General features: G+C 33.6%; 2 protein-coding genes across 11 annotated transcripts; one reads left to right on the top strand and one right to left on the bottom strand.

Annotated features, from left to right (window-relative positions):
- Positions 1–693: 693 nt before the first annotated feature.
- On the top strand, positions 694–8335 carry LOC109809005 (sucrose nonfermenting 4-like protein). Of its 6 annotated transcripts, none has more exons than XM_029273462.2 (15): positions 701–829; positions 927–1019; positions 1320–1514; positions 1636–1723; positions 2208–2387; positions 2802–2945; positions 3032–3091; positions 3421–3510; positions 4086–4190; positions 5537–5681; positions 5755–5928; positions 6227–6290; positions 6418–6487; positions 7556–7670; positions 7873–8335. In XM_029273462.2, the coding sequence occupies exons 3-15, from the start codon at positions 1390–1392 to the stop codon at positions 7962–7964; spliced, it is 1452 nt and encodes a 483-aa protein (XP_029129295.1). In that variant the 5' UTR covers positions 701–829; positions 927–1019; positions 1320–1389; the 3' UTR covers positions 7965–8335. The 6 variants fall into 6 exon arrangements, with proteins under 6 accessions (XP_029129293.1, XP_020227810.1, XP_029129295.1 ...); XM_020372222.3 differs by having other exon boundaries at positions 702–844; positions 1279–1514; XM_029273461.2 differs by having other exon boundaries at positions 702–844.
- Positions 8336–9008: 673 nt separating this feature from the next.
- Positions 9009–23373, bottom strand: ALY3 (DNA binding protein). Of its 5 annotated transcripts, XM_020372215.3 has the most exons (23): positions 23220–23368; positions 23018–23115; positions 22164–22202; positions 21830–21926; positions 21515–21665; positions 21172–21270; positions 20858–20920; positions 20602–20679; positions 19650–19836; positions 19128–19378; positions 18664–19039; positions 17785–17862; positions 17399–17610; positions 17266–17316; positions 15412–15738; positions 15146–15324; positions 14359–14641; positions 12423–12656; positions 11044–11205; positions 10799–10942; positions 10475–10699; positions 9743–10033; positions 9009–9580 (listed from the first exon to the last, which is right to left on the bottom strand). In XM_020372215.3, exons 5-23 carry the CDS (start codon positions 21644–21646, stop codon positions 9416–9418), a joined length of 3537 nt encoding a protein of 1178 aa, XP_020227804.2. In that variant the 5' UTR covers positions 21647–21665; positions 21830–21926; positions 22164–22202; positions 23018–23115; positions 23220–23368; the 3' UTR covers positions 9009–9415. The 5 variants fall into 5 exon arrangements, with proteins under 5 accessions (XP_020227804.2, XP_020227803.2, XP_020227807.2 ...); XM_020372214.3 differs by lacking the exon at positions 23018–23115 and having other exon boundaries at positions 23220–23373; XM_020372218.3 differs by lacking the exons at positions 21830–21926; positions 23018–23115 and having other exon boundaries at positions 23220–23373.
- Between the last annotated feature and the right edge of the window lie 1321 nt (positions 23374–24694).

Raw genomic sequence — 24694 nt, forward strand, 5'->3', positions numbered from 1 at the left:
ACTGCAATGATCATACTGTATATGGGAGCAGAACAGGGATAGGTTGGTGTGTGAGGCAGGTCTGCAACCGGTAGATGGAGTTTGCTGTTTGTTATTTTTGGCCACTAGTTTGGCTATTTTGAATATATTTTGTACATTGAGCCTCATGCTAGACATATTGTATATATTTTATTTTATATATGTATGTTCTAATCTGTGTGATGTTATGTGGTCTACTGTGTGATGGCCAAGCAAGTCGTTACACAATATATTATCAATATAAAAATTTTACACTGTTGATTGATATTAACCTAGATATACAATTCACAATATTTTAAAAACTTGGTACAAACACCAAAAAAGTTATTTGAGGATAAAATTTGTAATAATATAAAAGTTTGGATATAAAATACTTAAGAAATAAACGATTGAATTTTATTGAAAAAATTAATCGATTTAATAAAAAAGTGAATGTATTAAAAAAAATGTATAGAGCCGTATGTTATTAAATGTCCTCGATGTAACTAAGCCGAACATTAATTAACATTTGTCGATTTTAAATTAAAAAATTACTACTTTTGACAGTTAAAGTTAAAATCACCGCATATTGATATTTTCCTACTGCTATTAATTATTAACAAAATCAAATTCTATTTTCGTCTCTTTTTTCTTTTGATTAATTATATTTTCCTCTCTAATAATGATTGTTCAGTAGCAGCTTCATAATTCATTTTTTTTTTGTTACAAGCTTCATAATTCATTGACCCTATTCCTTTCTTTATTTTCGGATTAAATTAACATCAATTTTTGTTTCTGGCTTCAGTGATAAATTTTCAGCATCTATTTCAAGGTTTCGTCCTTTTTGGTATTTTTCCTTCACGGTTGGATTCTTTCCGAGCTCACCCATCTTCGATTTTCTCATCCTGTTTCCTCTTATGTTTCAATAGGGTTTCTATATTTTTTCTTTTTCTTTTTTTTTCTCCTCCGTGCCTTTTGTCCCCGGAAATTCTTAACTTCGTCGATGTTCGAGGCTCGATTTGGTACGTTTCTTTCGATTTAGGGTTAGGGTTTTGTGTCTGTTTTTCAATGGGTTTGTTGCATGCAAATTGGGGTGTCGATTTCGTACCCGCTTCAAATCTCTATTTGGTTTTGTTGCAGTAAGCAATGGGCACTAACTGTTTTCCATTTTTTCGCGAAACAAAGCATCAAAACTTTAAATTTTTTATTTTCCCAACAGGATTTTGATTTGGGATGAATTCTGCGTTTTCTTTCTCTCTCTTTTTCTTTTTGGCTTCGTAGTGCATTGAATTGTGCTGCATTTACTCTACGAACTGAACAAGGTGGCACGGTGCAATGAAGTGTTGTGCTTGGAGGGTATTATCAGTGTAACACTCTGAATTTGGAAGCGAAATGTTTAGTCCAAGCATGGATTCTGCGAGGAATGCTGGTGGTTCGGCAGGGACTGTGCTAATTCCCATGCGTTTTGTGTGGCCCTATGGTGGAAGAAGTGTGTATCTATGTGGTTCTTTCACACGGTGAGTCTTTTATAGATTACCACACCTTAATCCTTCTGCAATCAGCACCCTTTTGGTGAAAAAAACTCCACTTTTATCTGATTTATTTGTTGGTTTTCGCGGGATTCATGTTACTTTCAAGGTGGTCTGAACTTCTACAAATGTCGCCAGTGGAAGGCTGCCCAACTGTGTTTCAAGTTATTCATAGCTTGGCCCCTGGTTATCATCAGGTCAGTTTGTAGTACAGTGCTGGTACTAGATGTTGATTGAGTGCATGTTTCGTGTTCTTTTTAAATTATATGTATGTGCACGTGTGGTTGGTAGACTGGTTTTGCTGGTTTCATAATTTTTATTGTATATTATTTATAAGTATGTTTTGGAGGCAAAGTGTTACTTTGGCTCTGAGCTGTGTTGATGATAATACTTTAAAGTATAGGCAGCCTAAGAGAAATTGGTTAGTGGGAAGAGGTTATTTCCAGAGGTTTTGAATATAAGATCTATTTATTATTTTAGTCTTTTTTTGAGATTTTGTTTTGGGATGTTTCATTTTCTCAATGAATCCTTTTTGAGAAAGAGTATTCATTACTGCTTATTTTTTAGGTTAAAGTAGTTGTTTTGAAACATGTTACTGGAATTAAAATGATGCAATTTGAGAAAATATTTGACTTTTATTCTTGGTGGTTGGATACTTATTACATAGTTATTTGAATGCAGTACAAATTTTTTGTTGATGGAGAATGGCGGCATGATGAGCATCAACCTTATGTATCTGGAGAATATGGGATAGTTAACACTGTTTTATTGGCTACTGATCCTAATTTTGTACCTGGTTTAACTTCAGACATGATTTCTGGATCTAACATGGATGTGGATAATGAGGCTTTTCAACGAATGGTAAGAGTTAGTCATAATTTGGCAGTTCTGATTGTTGTTATGACTTATGAGCATGTCTGCTCTTTCTTTGTTGTCTGGTGGATATGTCATACTTTGGACTGAAATTTCAATGAACCGTTTCCATACTAAGTTCTATCTGGAGATTGTATTGTAACTCATTTTAGAACTCTCAGATCCTTGTCACTTGTTAATGCCTTTCAATCCACTAATACTCATTTACATAGATCTATCGAGTATTGTGAATCACATTAAAATTAAAAATAATAAACTCTATTATTATCATATGTATTATAACTACAGTATCTTACAATGTATTGTAGCACATTTTTGTTCCTTTTCATTTTAGAATGTGATTTTTGCCAATGTCTTTAGTTGTATTATTTGTTTCCTTGCTTATGAAATTTCATTGTTTAGGTTCGATTGACAGATGGCACATTAAGTAATGTGTTGTTGCCATTGCCAAGAATATCAGATGCTGATGTACAAACCTCTCGTCAGCGTATTTCTGCATTCCTATCTATGCACACAGCCTATGAATTACTTCCTGAGTCAGGCAAGGTTTGAAACTTTTACCATCAACCCATTGTTTTGGACTTGTTAACTAAAATTACATAATTTGCTAATTTAGTGACACCTGGCCACAGGTTGTTACCTTGGATGTTGATCTGCCTGTGAAACAGGCATTTCACATACTGCATGAACAGGTATGTTTAATTTGCTTGGACTAAAATCCTTATTGTGACTTTTTCAAATATATTGAATGATTCTGCTAAAGATGTGTTTGAATGCTGGATGCTGCATGTACTTTCCTTTCTTTTACCCTGTTAAATAGGCAGGAAATAACTTAAATGCTTTTGAATTCTTTTTGTGGAATTTGAGTGGTTGTTTTGAAACCTTGTTTTGACAATGTTTTAGTCTTTTTGTTTCTTGCATTATATGCTCTAGCATATTCTTCTGTAGTGTTACTGTTTGTTTTTCTGTTGCTGATTAGTAGCTTCTTCATGCAACTTAATTGGACTGGGTAATTTTACAGGGAATTCCCATGGCTCCTCTTTGGGACTTATGCAAGGGGCAGTTTGTTGGAGTTCTTAGTGCTTTGGATTTTATTTTAATTTTAAGAGAGGTAAGTCAAGTTAAGACCATTAGCCTTTCTGTTGGCAAATTTTCTGAAAGCAAAGCTCTTGTCATTATGGCATGCAACAAACCAAGTATCTTGGAAAGGCTAAATACTCCAACATATAATGTATGACACATTACAGAACCAGGGAACTGAAAGAAAAATAAAAGATGAAAAGAAAAAAAAAATGAGAGAACTATATGTTTGTTTCAAGGTATCTAGAATCATTCCAAAGAAAGTGAGGTTGGTATATATCATGATATATATCATTCCCATGCTTGGTACAAGTTTTGAAAAAATATTCCTTGTTATTATTTATTCCCAGGAAAATTAAATACCTGCATTTTTGTTGCACTTTATTCCCCATGATGAGTAGAAGTTACTTTCTGATTACTTTCGTTGCATCTCAAAAGATATTGATTTCAAGCTGTTTCCAGCATAATATGAGCTGGATTCCAGAAATCAGTTGTTGAGAATCAATATCAAGATTTTCCAGATGGTGTTAAACTGCAAATTCTAACTTTAACCTTTGTCTATCCTTGATATTTGGTAATGCTTGTTAAAACTTGTCCTTTTCTCAGCTAGGAAATCATGGGTCTAATCTGACCGAAGAGGAGCTTGAAACGCATACCATATCAGCTTGGAAAGAAGGAAAATGGGCAGCATTTTCAAGAAGTTTTATCCATGTAAGTTTTTTATGGCATTAAAAGATACCTGTTCATGGTATTTGGTATGTGAATGCTCATCTTTTGTACTAGTGAGTGAATTTTGGGCTTCTTTATCTTTTGATAACTTCTAGTTGTGGGTCTATAGGAATGAAAATTGGATACAAATCCTATGGCTACCTATAAAAGATACCTGCAATGGGTTTGGGTCTGAGTGTGGGTACAAATATGGAATACTACCTACACCTGCATAGTATATTGTTTTGTAATTAGAATTTGAAAGCTTTTTCAGATATTCTTAAGTTAAAGAATTTTATTTGTAACACTTTATAATTAGGAAATAGGTAATCTTTGAATAGTTTCTTCATTTTAGTTGATTTTTTAATTTTTAATCAATACTCTTTTCTGTAGGTTTTTCATCTGTAATATTAGTATTATACTAGCACTCTGTTTTATTTGTTTGTAACACAACTGCAAAACGAGATACTGCATTTAAGTTGACTAAAATGAAGGTAATGGGTGTGAAATGGCTAGGTATTTGTTATTGTTGTGAGTGTTTGTGCACACACAAAATGAATGTCTGTCATATCTATTTTAAATAATGTGAACATTATCTAGCTGAACAATTTCTGTTGGTAATTTTACATTAAGATGTTTGGAAACACAGGCATATGCAAATGCTAGTCTTGTTTAAAGTGAAAATTCAGTGTAGATGATGCTGTGAACTTGATAGAATATATTAGCAACATATTAGAGCCTCAAATGGTCAAGTATTTAATGAAAATCCTGCTTTATTGTTTTATTGTTTCAGACTGAGAAGAAACTGCAGTATGTGTCTACTTAATTATGGCCTTTTCCATATCTAACAAATACAAAGAAAATACTGTTTTCTGTTCATTGCTCATTTTTGTCTTTTGTTTATTTATTTAGTTATTGAAGTTAAATTCACGATATCATGTATTTATTGACATTCAAGGCCAATGTATAGGGAGATTGTTTCCAAAATTGTAAGGCAGAGGGTCTTTTAATGTCAATTTTTTAGATAGTTCCTTTTGCATTCTTCATGCAATCCCATCTCTGCTTTTGCTTGTGTAAATGTTTAATTAAATAAAAAAGAATCCTGTCATTTCACACATCATTTTATGCTTTAATCATAAGTACCTCTCTTTTGCACCATCTATGCAGTTAGACAGCATATTTTTATGTTGGAACTTGGATTTGACAAAGCTGTGCCTTGAGTTATGTGTGAAACTTTGCCCAATAAATACCCTGCTTTATATCTTTCTGTGCTTAATAAGCATCTATTTAGGATAGTCATTGTAATCAATATATAATGACCCTTATATTGATTATTTTCGCTTATGCAGGCAGGACCATATGATAATTTGAAAGATATTGCTGTGAAGATCCTGCAAAATGGGATTTCAACAGTTCCTATTATCCATTCATCTTCTGAAGATGGTTCATTTCCACAGTTACTACATCTTGCTTCACTCTCAGGAATCCTTAAATGTAAGCGCCCCCCCCCCCCAGCTTTCTTCGTGCGCTTAAGATATGGTTGGTTCTTACCAAATTGATTTTTCAGGCATTTGCAGGTATTTTAGGAATTGTTCTAGTTCATTGCCTATACTCCAACTTCCAATTTGTGCAATCCCTGTGGGCACGTGGGTGCCCAAAATTGGGGAATCAAATTGCCGGCCTCTAGCAATGTTGAGACCAAGTGCTTCGCTTACTTCAGCCTTAAACTTATTAGTTCAAGGTGTGATTTCTTTGTTTGACCTTGAACATATTGTACCAATAAAAAGCGACAGAGAAAGAATAAAGAAATTGGTATCCTACTATATTTTTAAATTTTAGGCATTATGGGAGAGGGCACTGTCTCCGTTTTGAGAAAAAAGGTTGTTTGTAAGTGATTAAACAACAAAAAGAGATGATTGTTAGGGCTAAATATAAAGAAAGGATGATCCATTTTTCTTATTTAAACAATGACATTAAAATAGATGTTTTCTTACTTGACATGATTATACTAATATAACATTTTTTTCTTTGTTTTGTAGCTCAAGTAAGTTCAATACCAATAGTTGATGATAGTGACTCATTACTGGATATATATTGTCGAAGGTTAGTTGTTTTTTATCCATATTAGTTTACATCTTGATGCCTTGCTTGTGAGATATTCGGAATCAATCTATGGTCCAAAGATTCAATTGTCCTATTTCTCACCTTTCCTTCCCTCCTTGCTTTACAGTGATATAACAGCATTGGCAAAGGACAGAGCTTATACACATATTAATCTTGATGAAATGACTGTTCATCAGGCAAGTTTTGTTTTTCCCCTAATAAACTTTTCTAGACAATTTCTGTTGTGAAAATAAAAAAAATACAAATATGAACAGTTCATCTTTTCTGATTAGGTAGTTCTGCTGACCATATGAAACTGGTTGCATGAGGACACTATCAAGAACTGATAGATTAAATCAGTGTTTTTCCTCTCTTACAAAGAATATAAGAATTTAGGCAGCGTTACAAAGTATATAAGATACTTTAATTTAGTGCTTTTTCCTTCCTATTGTAGTTGTGTAATGTCCTTCATTCTTGAAATGTTGCCATCTAATATCTCAAATAATATTTGATCAGTTGTTTGTTTTGCTTGATTATTGTCTGTTTAAGAGATCTAGAGGTTGATAGTAGCAAAACTGACAGGAAAGTTAGATGATTGCTAATTGCTAAAGTAAAATCTGACATGGGACTAGATTCCTTTTCTCAAAATAATAATAGTAATGTTATTGATGCAGAGGTGAGGCATTAATTCTGTTTGATACTGAAAGTTAATATGCATCAATGGCTTCATGCGTTCGTTATGAATTTCATTCTATCAATGAAGAGTGAACTTCCCCATTGTTGTGAACTAACATAGGAACTTAGCATAGGAACTTATCCTTTATGGCTGATTTGGACATTATGAATGGAAATAACTTGGTGAGCTGCTTACCTACAGTGCCATGAAACAGTATTACCTTACCGCTATAATTCTTTTATTAATTGGGTAAAACAGTCTTTTCACTCTAATTTGTTGCTGATGCCAGTCAAGGATTTTGCTGTTCATTTATAATTCTATGGATGCTACCTTTCGTTAATGTTTTGAAATTTGTAATTTAAATGCACAAGGGTCATAATTTGTGCGTTTGAGAATTTTTTGTTTAAATTTGGTGGATGTTAATTGTGAAATTGGTTGAAGAATAAGGAAGGTTGCATTTTGAAGAATAGTACCAATATCAGTTTGTATTTTACGGTTGTGTTCCTTGATGTTTCTACATGAATTAGGAGGTTTATTTAGTGATTTAATTCTTGGATCTAAGTATTTATTGCATGGTTTATTTATCCAGGCATTGCAATTGGGCCAGGAATCTTACAATCCTTACGAGCTGAGAAGTCAAAGATGCCAGATGTGTTTGCGAACTGATTCTCTGCATAAAGTGATGGAACGTTTGGCAAATCCTGGTAGGTTTCTTTTCCCCCTTTTCAGAAGAAAGTGGCTTCATGCTTTCTTTCTACATATAATCTTTGCACTGACAATTTTCTGTTTTGAACCTCGAAACCTGAATGAAATTTGACTAAAATACTGATGTTGAAGTGTTATTTTTTAGTTTGGTTAACATTACACTTAATTTTGAAAATTTTGGGTTCACTAACTTGGATTCAGGTGTGAGGCGGCTTGTTATTGTGGAAGCTGGTAGCAAGCGTGTAGAAGGCATTATATCCCTGAGTGACATATTCAAGTTCTTCCTCGGTTAGTGTGGATTGGTACCAAACTAGTTTGACAGTTAGTGTGGTGGTCATGACACTTGCATATAGTCAGGCAACCATCATCGGCCCAGCCACTAAAAAGATTCAAGAGCTTGTACACGGTGATTTCATCTTTATTTCATTGAAATACGATTGGATTGGCCTCTTGCTTCATGGCCTTGTTTAAGATTTTAGGCTAGAAAAAGAGGCCTGTAAATTTTAGTCTGATTGTCCCAAATTTATTCATCTTCCCCCAATCATATTATGTTCAAACATGTTGTGCTCCTGATATAGATACACAAGCAAATGGGAGCGCACAAGGTCTGTAATCGATTAATGTTGTGAAATACAAATTTCGGGGGGAAAATTATGAGGACCAATATTCGAAATACAATTGTTTTGTTGACTAGCTTTAGTTCGGGGAATAGTGCGGAGTAGGCATTGCCGAGTGACGGGTACGCATTTTCTTGTGTTTCTTTTCTTTTACCCCTGAACTGGGACATGTGTGATATATGTTTTTTCTTTTTTCTGTTCCGGATATTTCTAATCCACTTCGCCATGTTCAAAAGATGTATTTTATGGATTTTATTTTTCAGAAAGAAAAAGGGAATGTGGAGAATGAGTAGACGGTAATGGATGACGATGAACGAAAACGATGTTGGCGTAGTTATTAACAAAACATGTCTATTTTTCAATTGGAATAAAGTGCGTAATGAAACTTATTCGGTTTAATATTTATTCGAATAGAACACGAACAGAAAAATACTTCCAATGTCGAATAAAGTTGTGTTCCGGATGCAGGATGCAGTTTTTGCTTGGCTTAATAACAGTTCCAAATTATCATCTTAAAGCTGCGTATGTATAAGAAAGAGCTATGCATGTTGTCATAACTAGAGATTTACATGGGAAGTCCAACAATTAAAACGAGATTTTAATCCCATCCAAGCATAAGGGTTAAAAATGACACCTACCGAGTTCTGAATCTTATTTTGTAGTAACACTCAAATTCTTATCAACCTGAATTCTGGGAGGGGAAGGAAGGTATCAAAACGGTGAAAGAAAATAAAGATTACAATTACAGTTCCGGGAATATACATTAATCAGCCTGTTCAATTTGACAATAGCATACACAAAGCTTATGGCATTTAACATGATGACATCATACACATTAATGGTGCTGAATAGGACATGCTAGTCCCTAACTATGATTTGATCTTTAAAAATATGTACATCTGAAAAGAGAAAAGATATATAATCTTCTCTTTTCTTTCGGCTACAATTGTATGAACAGTCTATAAATAGTTTCTCCCCCTTTTAAAATATGAATATCAAATATCTGGGTCCCAATGGAGGTAGGCATCTCTTACGAGCCTCCATAGAGATCACCTCAGCTAGAGTTGAACCAGCCAAATACCCGAGTATTACAGATTTACAAACAACAAAGAAGGAACGAGTCCAATCTATGTAGGTATAAGTGCCAATATCTGATTTCTTATAATACCCATGCATTTCTGTATCTCACCATATATTGGAAGATTCTTTGAACATAATGGCTGCAAACTGGTGACAGCGGAATCTAGTACCTGAGCAACATCAGCTGGGGGAAATTGTCGTTCCGTACACTTCTGCATTTTGTATTATCAAAATATAGATTAGGATGTACAGGTAAGGAATCTTGAATAGGACAACTGACTGAATTATGAATTTTGTAATATTTGATTAACCTGTATCTAATAACTTTTAATGTGATTTCCAGTAAAAATCAAATTCAGGGTGATGTGATTTACCTGAATCATGAACAATGTAGCTAGGCAATGAGATATAAGTTCTGAGGGAATTTTCATTTCATTTTGGTCAGATGAACTGTTAAGTTCAGCATCTTGTACATGACAACTTGCCAATGGATTTAATACACTAGCAGTCAATTGATCCTGAGAAGCCAGAGTAAAAGAGTCTGCAGGCAGAAATATTGTGGCTGAAGCAGTAGGGTCTTCCACCGAAAGTTGACTATTGATAAAACTTATTGCATCCTCAATTCTTTCAACCTTACTTTCTGTCTTTCTTAAATTTGACATTGCCTGCAATGGTTTTTATGAGAAATTTTAGTCAAAGTTCATCACTAGATTAATGTCAGACAGAAAATTGAAAATGATATCCCGAGGAAATGTTGTGTTACTATCATTTAGTTGAGGCTCATTAAGACATGAAGAAAATCCTATTATAAAAGTGGAACATTTATACAGATCTGAGTCAGCAGGAAGATTTTCATGAATATTTTTGCTCAAAATTTACCCTGAATTCTTGTTATATATGTTTAGCCATTCAAATGAAGTCATCCCTAAAAGGAGATGTTGACCTTACCGTGACTATCCTATGCAGTGTATGCAGTTCATGTTAATTATAAAAATGAAAAAAAGAAAAAAGAGTATTAAGTGCTTTGTGTTCTTTAATTTTGTAACATAAGATTTACTCTGCATGTTGCATTTACAAATTAAATAAAATTAGCTGTCTTTCTGTACCTGTGTGGCTTGAACAACCATTGTTCGTGCTTTTCTTCTTGAACTCTCAACAATTTCAGTTATATGACTTTGAGATACAGGTTCTTGATTGTGGCAAACTGAACAATTGGAAGAGCTGGCCTGACCACTAGGATCATCAAAATTAACCATGGGCTTTAACGACAAAACAGAGGAGCTTCCTTGATATGTGTTGCGTTGTCTCAAGCAAAACAAAGCAGAAGAGACCTGCAGAAGTGCAGTAAACTCGTGCAATTGTAAATTACTGGAATGAGGTGTAAAGATAGATAAGGGATTAAATTTGCCAAGTGGTCAATGAATCCATACCTGTTCATTGGCTTCAGTTAATTGCTTTAGTACTGAAGCATAATTTCTCCTAAAAGGTTCTGAATCCTTCACCGAGCTGTCTCCATATTTCTGGCTCTCTGATACCCCATCGTTCATGTGCTTCAGTTCAGACAATACAAGTTCCTGAAAGTTCGAAATAAACTCGTTTTAGAAAAAAGGATATTTTAAGACATTCTTTAATTGTAACAAGGACAATGGGGAAAAGAATGAGATTAGGGCAACACCTTTTTGTCCAGAGCACGATTCAACTCTGAAATAGCTAATATGTCAGCTTCTTTTGAATGGACATGTTCAAGAAGGGAAGGTTGAGAACTTGATGCTAGTTGGGCGTTACCAATCTCACTGCAAACAACTTTCAGTTGCGATTTGGAGCTTGAAGAAAAACCCTACGAATTTTAGGAGGGGAAATAAGACAAAACTATTCACGGACCCTTCAGGATAAAAGTAGTATGAGTTTATCCATCAAAAGCAAACAACATGAAGAAATATTACCATTATGAAAAGCCAATCAAATAAAACGAAAAAATAAAGATAATGATATAACTTTGGAGTTGACTTGATACAACTTAGACAAATAGAAGAATTTAACTTTTTAGCAGTTGGGAACTGAGCATTAACTCTATTATGAAATACAAACTCCTGGATGGACCGATGGAGAATTTTCTCTTAAGTCTCTAATTCAATAAAACATCACAAAAGTATTCTTTCCCTTTCCCTTTACTGTTTTTCTCACCAGTCCCTGTGAGAACTCCGAATATGTTTCTGGCTTCCTAACATTAAGCAAGGAGGTAGACTTTGACAGTGTCTGAATTGTATCACCTCCAAATATTCAGAGCTAATTTGGCTTATTAGAAATTAAGATAGATACAATACAACCATCTATTGCCATTTACAGAAATGAAGCAGGACCCTTCTCTCCAGAATCATTATTGCACTCAATAATGCTTCCAAGCTTCCATCCAAAAGACTTCAGATGTATCAATTCTTCCTTCAGCTCAGAATACTCGTACATTAATTTCTATAAGTTTGTATTGTGGGAATATACACTCAAATTATGATAAAGCAATATCCCTATTCTTTTTACGGCAATTGTTTTCTTGTCTCACTGATTGACAGACACTTGTACTTTAATTTCTATAAGTTTGTATTGTGGGAATATAGAATCCGGATGTATGAGCAAGAATATCATAAGCCACAAAACCAAGTCCTAAATGTTAGAAAATATCTTTTTAAAAACAATTCAGAGAGAATAAGAGAAAGAAGAAAATGATCCTTTGGTAAGTGATTTGTGATAAATATTAAAACTTGGGCAGTGCCTTGTTCATTGAGACCAAGGCCTTTGCCTTCTTCAACTTTTATATTTTTTTATAATCTTGCACTTTTTATGATTTTTTAAAATTATTGTATTATTATTTTCTTTCTCTGAACTTGGCCGCCTTTATATAATGATGTTTCTAATGATCTAGCCAGCCCACTGATTAAATGACCCTTCTTCAAATTAGGAAATACTGATAACTGAACTGATGTGCATTTTACACCTTTAAGGATTTGAAAAATGAAATCATAAAACAGAATCAAATTCCATCTCGAAATAAATTTGTACCTGTTTTGATAAAGTACTGCTTCTGTGCATATTGGGGGATATATGAAGATTTTTTAAGGTATCCAAGTTCTCACTAGGGGACAATATTGTGTGCCCAGCAACCTTTCTCTGTTTCAGTTTTCCATTAGGCTTGAGCTCATTCAAGTTCTCGTTTATTTGAGCAGAAGAAATATTGTGTTGTATAAGAGATGTAGGCATATTTTCAAATGGATAAAAAGGCATGCAGTCAATATCCTGCAATACAAAAATGTGTCCAATTGTGCTATTAATAAAGAAAACTGTGAAGCGATCATACTATATTAGGTAACAGGATGAAAAGTAAGATGAGAAGAGCAATGCAGATATTCAAAAACCTATGACAATCCTTAAGGTTATTTTAAAGACTACAAATTTTTTCAGGGATAGCAGCACCAGATCATAGGATTATATTGAGGATTGTATGATTCTAAGATCTATGACAAATAAACAAATATATACTGTTAAATTTCAATGTATATTGAAAAAGCTAAACAACAATAAATTTTAAAGCATAAGAGAAGGATACAATAACTTAAGTTGACATAACAATATTTTTTTTTGGCAGAATGATACAATCTAGGAAGAATGGATGACATGGGAAAAGACAAATATGACACAACACATGCACAAAGGAAACAAAATTTGTTCGAAAAATGGACACAACACATAGTGAAAAACACATGAAATTAATATATTAACATAAAAAAACACAAATCTTAAATTAAAACAAGGGAGCAATGCTCCAAAAGTCAGGCACTAGTCATTGGTGATGCACTAAAATAACTACCATTTATCTAATTATTGTGGTACCCCACCCATGTAGCTATAAAAATCCAAAATGTAAAAGCAAAAAAAGATATACAATGCATCGAGGAGAATCTAATGGTGTCCAACTAATGGTCAACATGGATACATGCTTGACACCATTATGTTGGCAAGTTTGAAGTGTTTGAGCATCTTTGGGTCCAAGAAATTTAATAAACAATTGAGAAAATTCCATAAATTCCAGAACAGGCTCGTCTCCTTGGTATTTATTGGCTAGATCCCTTCCATAAATGCTATATCATAGTATTTATTGTCTTTTAGTACTCCTTTGTGCTTCCAATGTGCTGCAAACTTTTAGCATCAACAGGTTTAGTACATGCACTCACAGCAAGCTTTGGAGACAAAGCACAAAATCTCTTCTCAATCAAGGTATTTGAGTTGAGATTTGAGAATTCAGCTTCCATGCCAAAAGCGTCATTAGAAAAAAACTATTTTTGCTCCAATATCACCCCTCTTCTTTGCCCAAATAGTTAGATTTTACCAACCAAAATGATCTTGTAATAATTCTACAATAATCCTAAAGCAAAAAGATTTAGGATCCATTCATTACTGCCCTTCTAAGAATGAAGTGTTTTTTTAATTAAAAATTGTTGAAAAAGTTTTGTAATAATTAAAAGTTTTTTGAAAACACAGTTTTAATGTCTTCCTCAAAAGCTAGAAAGAGTAGCTGCTTGGAAAAAAAAGTGAAATCAGAAAAGCACTGTTTTCATGATTTGTCTAAACACTCCCTTAGTATATATTGCATTAGATTGTCTTACCATGTGACAACAAGATCATATTGTCCAAAATAGGGATTTTAATGAGATTGGTCTTTATAACCACCATTGTACTTTATATAGCTACCTCCAAAATGTGTTCGCATTTTGTCAAATTACAAATGCATGTTGTAAACATCTAATTTGACAAACAAAAACACCTACTCATTGTTAGATTTCATCTTAAAACCAATGGTGTTAAGTGAAGTAGCTTAATAGATATAAGTACCCCCAAGAATTGAGGCATCCAATGTGAGACTTCCTAACATTCACGGTATCCAATGCCTAAGTTTCCCCATTCCTGCCATTATCGTTTGATGATAGATAAGAAAACATACCATGACAAATTCAACCCCAAGTTCAGGCTGGTCAAACTGAACCCTATACCTACAATGGTCAACAGTTAGTACACTTCCATCATGAATCTCCCTCGTCTTTGGATGAATAGCAATAACACGCTGCCCAACAATTAAAGGCTGGGCCAAATCAGTAGGAAGTCCTTCCTTGGTACCAGCAAGAATTTCAGCATAATGTGATCTAACAGATTCCCTGTATTGATTAAGTTTATGTTTTTCTTCTATCAAAAATTGCTCGGAAAATCTTCGTGGTCTGCCAAGAGAACTGCATAAGAGTAGCATATAGATGAAGTACTTTATCCAGGACCAACTAAACCCAAAAGCACAAAATAGTTATAAGAATGTGGATTGCAAAGATTAAACTCACGACCACTAGCTCATAAAGCCTCTAGTATCATTTCAGTGACAAGCTTAACCCAAAAGCTTAAGCCATCCAGCGGAGGCATATGAATGCTTTTATATCTCTAATAGACTTGGGAGATGCATTTGGGTAAACAGCAAAAGAAACCACTTATCCAATAAGCTCAATATAATATGAGAACTTACATCATAAATTTAACCTTGAAGTTTGTTGAAATAATCTAAAAACTGCTTTTTTTGATAAGCTTCACCAAAATGTTCATCGAAACAAGCTAAAACAAGCTTATAGGAGTCATGTTATTTTTGTAAACCCCAACAAATTTGTAGAAGCTTTCCAAATGCCCCCTTAATTATGAAAGCAATGATTGTACAGGATGAAGTAAACATATAAGCATTTTGAATTAAATACCTTCTAATGACACCCCACTCAATACGAGTCAATCTTGGAACATGACCCAATCCAACATGGTCTAAGTACTCCACAAACTCTCTCTTTGAAAACCAAGGGTAATCAATAGCACTATAAAACCACTCAAAAGTGCACCATCGTCGCATTTGATACGAAGACACACAATTGATAAGCTTTCCCTGTAATAAACAAAAGAAAAATTACTTTTCCTGTTATAGATTAAAAATTCAATTGATTGCAATGAGTACAAATAACAGATTATTAACCTTTTGACTAGAAGAGCGATTTTGGAGAGAAGCATTCGATTTATTACGTTGACCACTAAAAATATTTCTAGACACAACCGAATCTTTTTGTACCATTGGTTTTGGTTTTTCCATCTTTCTTCTTGGCCTTACTCTGTTTACTGGACTGACTTGGTTAGTTGATGAAACCTTCATGGGCGAAAAAGATGAATCATCCCCTTGCCCTTTGTCATTAGTGCTAGAAGACGGATTTCCTGGGGATTTCACAACTTTTAGTTGTCTTGAATGTGCAGTAGAAACAGATGACCGCTTTCCTTTAACCATGGGTTTCTTCACCTCATCAGTAGCCTACATTGAAGATAATATTTGGACGTTCTAAGTAGCCACATGAAAAATAGTAATATACAAGATAACATCAAATGCAATTGGTAAGAGGTACTTTTTGGCAAAGCAAGGCATCATAGATTTTTAGGAAGTGATATATAAAATAGAAAAGGAAAGCAGTTAGAATACATTTATAATAGAATGAATCATGTAAAATATAATAGATACAGATGTATTATAACTATTAAAAAGCCTTCACCTAGCAACTTAAGCTTTGTAGGCAAAGGCTTATCAATGGTTTTATATCTCATATCTAACAGGTACTGTAACACAGCTCTTCTAAAAGCTAAAGTTGTTAGGTAAAGACTCATTAGTAGTTTTATTACACATCTCAAACCACAAGTACATGTTGGAAAGTCGCCTTAATTGTGGTCATCCTAGCCTGCCTTAGTTGCAGCTTCAAGGGTGGTAGTTTAATCCCACATTGATTAGATATATGGCTAAAATAGAGCTTATAAAGCCGATATTGCGGTAATTGATAGGGTAACCCTCACCTTACAAATCAATTTTGTAGGATTGAGTTAATCCTAAACCCACACTCTAGGAATGTGGTTTTGGGCCTAATTCAGCCTCACAAAACGGTTTGTAAAATGAGGACTGTCCAAGCCTTATAAGCTCTATTTTAGTCATATCTCTAATTGAAGTAGGACTAAATTACCACGCTTAAAGCTACAATTAAGGCAGCCCCAAGAAAGGCCACAACTAAAATGGGCAAGGGTGACCACAATTAGGGCAACATTTCAACACTCTCCCTTAGACAGAGCTACCAGCCTGGAGTGTGGCAATTGCCAAATAAGGGTGGGCCAACAATGGATCTAGGATAAGCTCTGATATTATTTTCGAGAGTGGATTTGAGTCTAACTTAATCCTACAAAATCAACTTGTAAGGGGAAATTTCCACTTATATACACATAATTGATCATATCACTAGTTGATATGGGATCTCCAACAACACGTATAGAAGTTATAATGTTTAGAGAAAATATAATGAGTTGGGAAAAACAATTACATGCATGTGTTACACCACGCTAGAAAAATTAAAAGGTAAATACTTATGCATGAGACATGAGTTGTGAACATTATCGTACTTTATCTAAATATCAGGGATGAAGTGAGGAAACAATTTGTCATCAACTTAGACTGGATTGCATGTTGTAACACATGCAAATAGCCAACACATAACACCCATAAATTGGGTGCAACACATATTTGATCCTTATATTTGACTATACTTTCAAATTGCCTCCTTTTATATAATATCAAATTTTAATTTTGACCTTTACATGTCAAATGTTTTCAAGTATGATTATCACATTCCAGACAGAAGTCCTCACAAATATTACAAGCAAGATCATTATTTTCCATCCAAAATTAACAGTACCATCTTAAGTTGCATCCAATTGAAAAAAGAACAAAACAAGGACCATGTTAGAAAAGAAATAAGAGCCAAATTATATATCATTCAGGCTTTAATAATCAACAACTGCACACCTTGATTTTCTGGGAACCACTTAAATGAAAACCAGTATGAGTTTCATCATTCTGCAACAAATATCAGATAGAAAATATTAAACAAGAAACCACAAACTATGCAGTTGAATGCTGGAAAGTAACCAATACTTACTTTCAAGTTAAAAGATTTTTGTTTCCTTTTCCTAAATCCTGCATTAAGCTGGTCTGTTCCCTCTGATTCAGGAACAGCAACTCCATTATTGAAGAAAACCTTGCCCGATTTACTTGAAGCAGTGCTTTCAATCCTAGGAAATACATTATGTGTTTCCATTTTAGATTCATCAACAACATCATGGTTTCCTTCCTTGAACTGTGCAGACGACTCTGAGACATAGAAAACAGTACAGGTTGGTGCATATAACCACAACCATTCAAGTTAAATAGTAGTCCTTGCATTTTTATTGTTTATTCAGATTGATCTATGGGAGATGGGAGAAGGAATAATTTAAATAATATTCTAACATTAATATGTTATAAATAAAGCTTATATGTCTTTACCAGTGTCGGGATTTGTGACTGGCAGCATCAAAGAGAGATCAGCCAAAGTTTTCAGAGCATCAAAAGCGGAACCTTCATCTACAAAGAGAAAAGAAAGGGAGAAGGGAGTGGAGGATAATAGCATTAATAAAAATTGTACTGTAAGTTGGAATAACAGGAAAAACTTGAAGCCTAGGAAAGTGGTCAGGGGAAAATGTACAAGACACACTAACATGAATTACAAAATTCAAACAGAATGTATAACTATTCTCATCCAACAGAGTTTAAGGTCTAACTAGTATATAATGGTTTGAAGTTTAGAAGAGAGTAATAATATGCTACAGTTTGTATCATGTAAACATCTAATTCAATAAATCTATATTGAATCCTATTCAATAATGAAAACAAAAAGGAAATAAACACAGAAGTTTCTTCTCCAATTGATTTACTTTTAAAGCTCAAACATCGCCAACTAGGCATGTAATACAGGACTGTGTTGCACCAAAATCATGAAATTCTTTGATAACAACTAAAAAGGCTCAAGTAATACAAATTCACTTCATGCTGAAATCTTACAATAAAGAATTACGCCAATATGGACTTCTTATGCATGTTAGTATTTCAAGGACAAAACAAAATTTAGCTCCATAGTTCCATTCCAAGAAAAAATGTTATAAAACATATTGGAAGATGAGAACATGTTACAAAAATAAAATAAGATATAACCATAAAACCAAAGAGGCATATAATAATTCAAACATCATGTTTAAATGGAACATGTATCCTTTTATTTAAATGAAGAACAGCAACATATTCTGGAGAATGAGGTCCTTCTTTCATTATTTATAAAAAGGACAACCAACTTTAAGAGGAAGGGAAATTAAAGCAATTACCAAATACCTTTTTCTAACAGTAGCCTTTTACTTTTCATCCTGGAACCCTTGTAAGAGGACCTTGTATTCTTTGCATCTGCAAAATCTGGGTCAAAATTGGATTTGATAAAACTAAGAGTTTTGCCATCATCTGTCCCACTGGAGGCTTCCTTTATGTCATTCAAATGCTTGTTTAAATTCTCCTCTGGCTCATTCTTCCTGTATTGTTTTATTTTCTTTTCTTGATTCCTTCCTCTTCCGGTATTTTCTCTACCACTTCGATGAATTGTTTTTCTAGAATAATCTTCATTATTACCTTCAGTGCTTCCTAAACTCAACTCAGAACTACCATCATCCAAATCAGAACTGCCAAACTTGGCTCCAGCAAGTTCTGATTTAGGATGCTGAAAATAGTAACTACCTAGAATAAGTATCCAATTTAAAGAAATAACAGAAAAAGTTTACTGATGTTGTTATATAAATACTTATTACCTTCTTCCCACTTTTCAGACCTGGTGAGGGCAAAAATTTTTTGTCGGGTGATCCAGAAATTTTTGAAGATCCACCTCTTTGTGATGCCTCTGCCAATGCTAATGCAATCTTATGAGTAACATCATTAGTATCAACCATTTGTTTGGAGCCAGGCCTGGCAGATGAAAAAAACCGATCTCCATTATCTTTTCCGATAGAATATGAAATAGGGACACGGGGAGTCCTTTTTCGAACAGCATGAGACCTAATTCCTGACAAAAATCACAAACAATGAAAGGTTAGATTGTTAATTGATTTTATTTAAGCAGGAGAAACAATCACTTCTAAAGTTCATATATATACAAAAATATAATAGCTTCAAAGCTTAGCAACCTGACACGCTGAGAGCAAGAGGAAAAATCATCCAAACTTCATCAGTCTTATTGTAATAATTAATGGTTGGAAAAACAAAAAGAAAATGTAGAGGCACATAATAAAATTGAAACAAAGTAATGTCGCATGTATTTTGACATATTAACCCACCAGAATGTCTATTCTTCAACAATGACAGGCAACCATCACCTGATGCAACAGAATGTGACTGAGAATTATCTGAAAAGTGCCCATCTAATGCTTTATTGTCACTTGGATGCTTTCCCCGCAAACGCTTTTGAGACCTTTTAGATATTTCTGCATCATCAGTGCTTTCTTTACCACTGTCACTTCCTCCCTGCCAATTAAAATTATTCATATTTTATTTGCTAATGAATAGTTGTAAAAAAATTGGCCATGTTACCTATTGCAATTTATACAAAATATATAATATAACCAATGCTAATCCATAACAATTGCAGGAAATATATCTTTCTTTCATTGATTTATTTGCTGCCAGGGGGGTATGAAGGCAAAGATTCCAGATCAATATATAAATACCTCGTAAAAACAGCTTTAGATAGATAAAAGCTAAATACTACTCTAGTAAGAATAACAAGCAGTTCATGTATTATATGTTAAATAAATCCATGCATTGCATGTTAAATGCATTTCAGTTTTCATAGGAATTAGTATTTACGAAGTAGCACCCATTTACTCTCTGCCTAGTATATACTCCCCATTTTGTATTAAGAATCTATATATAAAGAGATGTTCTGCTTAAGTACCATGCAACCAATCCATTTCACTAGAGCAATTCCACCTTATCTCTCTCTCCCTTTCTATTTCTCTTTCTCACCCTCTAAATTCAACACCTCACCTCTGCCACAATAGACAATAAAATAAATTCCTTTTGAAATCAAAAGCATTATAAAAGTAACCAAACCCTTAGTCTATTGGTCAGAAAACTTAGTTGGGAAACCTATATGAAAAAGATTTATAATGAGGAGGGGGAATCTTTAATATCACAGCTACCAAAGAGCAGCCACAAGAATGTTACAAAATCAAGAAGACCATCGTAAATGTACTGTAAAACTTGATAAAAGTTTAAATTCATTCTTACCAGGACACTATAATGATCTGTCATCATTGCTATCAATCCAACAACAGAAGCAGTACCCTCTGGAAGAGATAAATATGCCTAAAAATAAATCCAAAGATTAGCATGCATTATAAACAATATACTACACTAACTAAAATCAGCACTATTGAGATTTATGTGTTTTAGACTCTTTTTAATTGTAAATAGTGAATACATGGTGTATGCATTTCAGAAATATCAGTAAATTAATCAGGATATTGAAGCTTACTGCATTTACCTTGTTCATAGTGTACAGGGCCTCCACCATTTCCACAGATCTATTACGTACTGCAAGAGCAACCTGTAAACATAGGTCAAAATGTCACTGAAAAGGATGTGTTTAGTAATAACATTGCACTGAGAAATTGCAGTGCGACATACAAGGTAGATTCAAAAAATAAGACAAAACCTTGATCCTGCAACTTGCTGTGGAATTTTAAGCAGTATTTACTAAATTCGTAGCCCATTTATTAGACAAAAAGCTTGTTGTGAGAGTTGATCCTTAACCTTTATTCAATAAGAAGCACCTAATAACTAAAAACTACAACTAACCTTCTTCCAATCTTTCCCATATTTACGGTAAGCATCATAGAAATGCTCGAGTTCCTCCTTATTCCATTGTGGCCCTAACATGTCAGCCAATTTTCTCTTCTGCATATCATTGAAATTTGAAAAATAATTATAAGTTAAGAGATAGAATTTATTATGCCAGACCAATTTAACCAAATTTTTTTAACACCTTACATTGACAAAATATTTTATAATGACTTATTGACTATAGCACTCAGGCAGGCAAAAAGAAAAAAGAGAAAAGGGGAAATTTTTTCCTTTATTTTAACTAGGTGCGTTTTTAAGAAAAGAATTTCTTTTCAAAGAAATAAAGAAAAAAATTTACCTTCTGAATACCAGGACTTGCCTTCAGCCTATTTTTGCTTGCATTCTCTGAATTTTTGTCTTTACTAGATGCAGCCTCACGAACATTAGAAAACCTCTTATTTACACTTCTAGATTTCCTAGAAGGAGCCATAACTGATTTCCTTAATTGTCTGAAAATTACCAGAAAGGCAGAGGAGTGAGAAAAACAAAATGTTCAAAAAAATACATATAGTTAGGTAAATACACCTGAACAGTTTGGCAGCAAAAAAATAATAATTGTATCCCACCATGAGAGAGAGAAAAGAGAGAGGTCATAGAAAAGAAGTTTCCTTACTTGAGAACCTAAAGCTATTCAAACTGAAATAGCACCTTTTTTCCCTCTATAAATAATGTTGACAAGGAATAAGAGGTTCACAAATTGAAATGGCATCCTGTAAATCAAAAGTAAATAGCCTGAAGTCTTCTAATGAAGATTGAAGAATATAGCATATTTTACAATGAGGTAGTAGTGGGTATTCAAAAAAAATTTTAAAAAAAATCTGTTATGAATGCATATATAATGCAGGTTTTACAACTACAATTATAGTGCACCATACGTCAAAACATCACGATTCAAGCTATTAATGCTAACATAAGAATCACTTTAACTGCAAAGTATTTGTCCGTACTATTACTAGATCAGGTGGTAGCAGAGTGTACTAGGCAACCTACAAACAAATCGAACAGAAATTAGAGTCGTATCTTAATACTCATTTAGAGAAAGAAAGCTTGAAAATAAAACCTTGACACTAAATAAAGCAACGATATGTTGTTAGCAGAAACTCTTACTTTGGTCAATAAACATACTCACATAGAGCAAAATGAATATGGAAATACTCTAAAACTGGAAAGAATATAAAGATTGAATAAAAATAATATTCGAAATAATATATTAAAGAGAAAAAAAAAATAACAAGATAATCTCGTCCTCTTATTAGAAACCAGACAAGCTAGTTAAGGAGGTCCAACTGCTCATGCTCTTTGTAGAGAGTGCATGCACAATGATAACCAACAAAGGACAACAGGCGTTAGCCCCTATTGAGCCGAACTACGTTTATACAGAGATTTTCTAAGTCCATTTGAAAAAACAGTTGACAGAATACTGAAACACATAGAAATGAGAGCATCCCAAACTCTCCAATCTCAACCATTCCTCGTTTCAAATCACCTGCATAAACTTGATTCGCAATCTTTCGCCAATTAAAATCCAGAAACACACAAACATGCAGACACAACAACAACTATCAGAAAATCCATATCGAAACTTGAATTTCAATTCAGCGATAAGAGAGACGAAAAGGAGAAGCTTCAGTGAAAAGCGAAAAAAAAAAAAAAAGTAAAATCACAGCTCCACACTGCAGTTTCTGAGCTGAGAGAGAAAAGAAACAGAAAAGGAAAACCTAGCAAAGGCATGCGAGAAGAAGGAGAAGAAATTCAAAATCCACAACCAGAAAGGAGGTGATTCAGTTAAATTATCCCTAACCCCGCATTAGAGTTTAGAAAGTGGAAAGCAAACGCGGAAACGGAATATTGGGCGAAAATTCCCCTTTGATCTAGCGAGGCGCGATTGAAATTGGGAATCTGAGAAAGAAGAAAAGCCCTCGACATTTGGAAAGAGAAAATCAGTGAAAGGGAGTTTAAAAAGAAGTGAAGAGAATCTGAGAGAGAAGGAAGAGGAAGCTCACCGATCAAGGAGAATCTGGATTGCGAATGGAAGCTGCGAGAGAGGGATCTAGTGGCAGTGAAGTGGTCGATGTAGAAATGCTGAGAGAAAAGGATGATGAACAACTTCGACTTGTGATGGCGTTGTTGTTGGCGTAAACAAAAACAAATGAATTCGGGGGTATAACCGCGAAACTTTAAAATAATAGTACCATTATTTTTTTTCTTCTTCTCTTCTTTCCTTCTCTACTTTTTAAATAACGCCCTCCAATTTACTCCCCCACCCCAAAATAAAATTTCAAAAACTACACAAAACAATAATTAATATATATATATATATATATTAAAATAGCTATATTAAAAGCAACACACTTTATACTCTCATAACATTGATTAATATGTAAAAAGAAAATAGATAATAAAGAAAAAACACAACAAAAAAAAAATTAAAATTCAATCATAAACTAAAAGATTTTCATCTCAAATAAATTGAATTCAATTTTTAATAAAGATGCATTCTACATCAATCTCTATCTTTATAATCTTCTCTAGTCAAGATGGTTACACTTGAAGTATTCCAGTTAAATAGAAGATCATTCACTTTCATTACTAACTAGTAAACTAACAATTAGTTTCTAACTTCTACTAGAATGGTTATTATGTTGTTCAGCAAATCAGAGTAAGGCTTTTTATGGTTATAATGCACATACTTTTTTCTTTAATAGATTTCACAATTTTATAATATGTAGTTCTCGTTTTGTCATTATTGTCAGAGATATTGTAATATTAACCAATAGAGAAATGGGTGAATCTCTTGATAATTCAAAACTTGTTTGATCTCTAATCTCATTCCATTGATGAACTTACACACCTAATGCATTGCATCCTTTCACTTTCGCGTTGTAATGTATAAATAATATATATATATATATATATATATAATCAAATAAATAATAATAAAAACTTTGACAACTCCTCAAACTTGACAACATACTTTGGCATGATCATATTCTTTTGCTTGAGTTCAAATAACCATTCTTTATTGTTGTGATATCCTCATGAAAGTACTTCTCTAAAAAATTCTCTTTGAAAGACCTTTCAATAAATCACTACTTGTTTAGTCTCCAGGAGATAACGGGTATTCTTCCACCAATATTTAGCCTTCTTAACAAACATGAAGGTACCGAAACTTGACTTTAGTCTAATTAAGCATGTCATTGCACACAAAAATCTTCTTGGTTTCCTTTAATCAATTATGAGCTTTGTACGAGTTGAAGCCTCCTTTGAAAGTATGTGGATATTCCTTTGAAAATTATCCAACCCAATGTACCCAGCAACATTACCAACACCTCCAACATTCTAATTCCCCATAACCCAAGTTATGACCTATAGAGTATCAATAATTGCAAGATTGTTCCTACCAATCATTTACTTTCACAAGCCAATGAAGTCATAGAGAAATAAACAAAGTGGGAGATAAAAAAAAGGTGAAGCAAAC

Source organism: Cajanus cajan, chromosome 5, assembly GCF_000230855.2.
Source record: "Cajanus cajan strain Asha chromosome 5, NIPB_CcT2T_4, whole genome shotgun sequence".
Taxonomy (NCBI): Eukaryota; Viridiplantae; Streptophyta; class Magnoliopsida; order Fabales; family Fabaceae; genus Cajanus; species Cajanus cajan.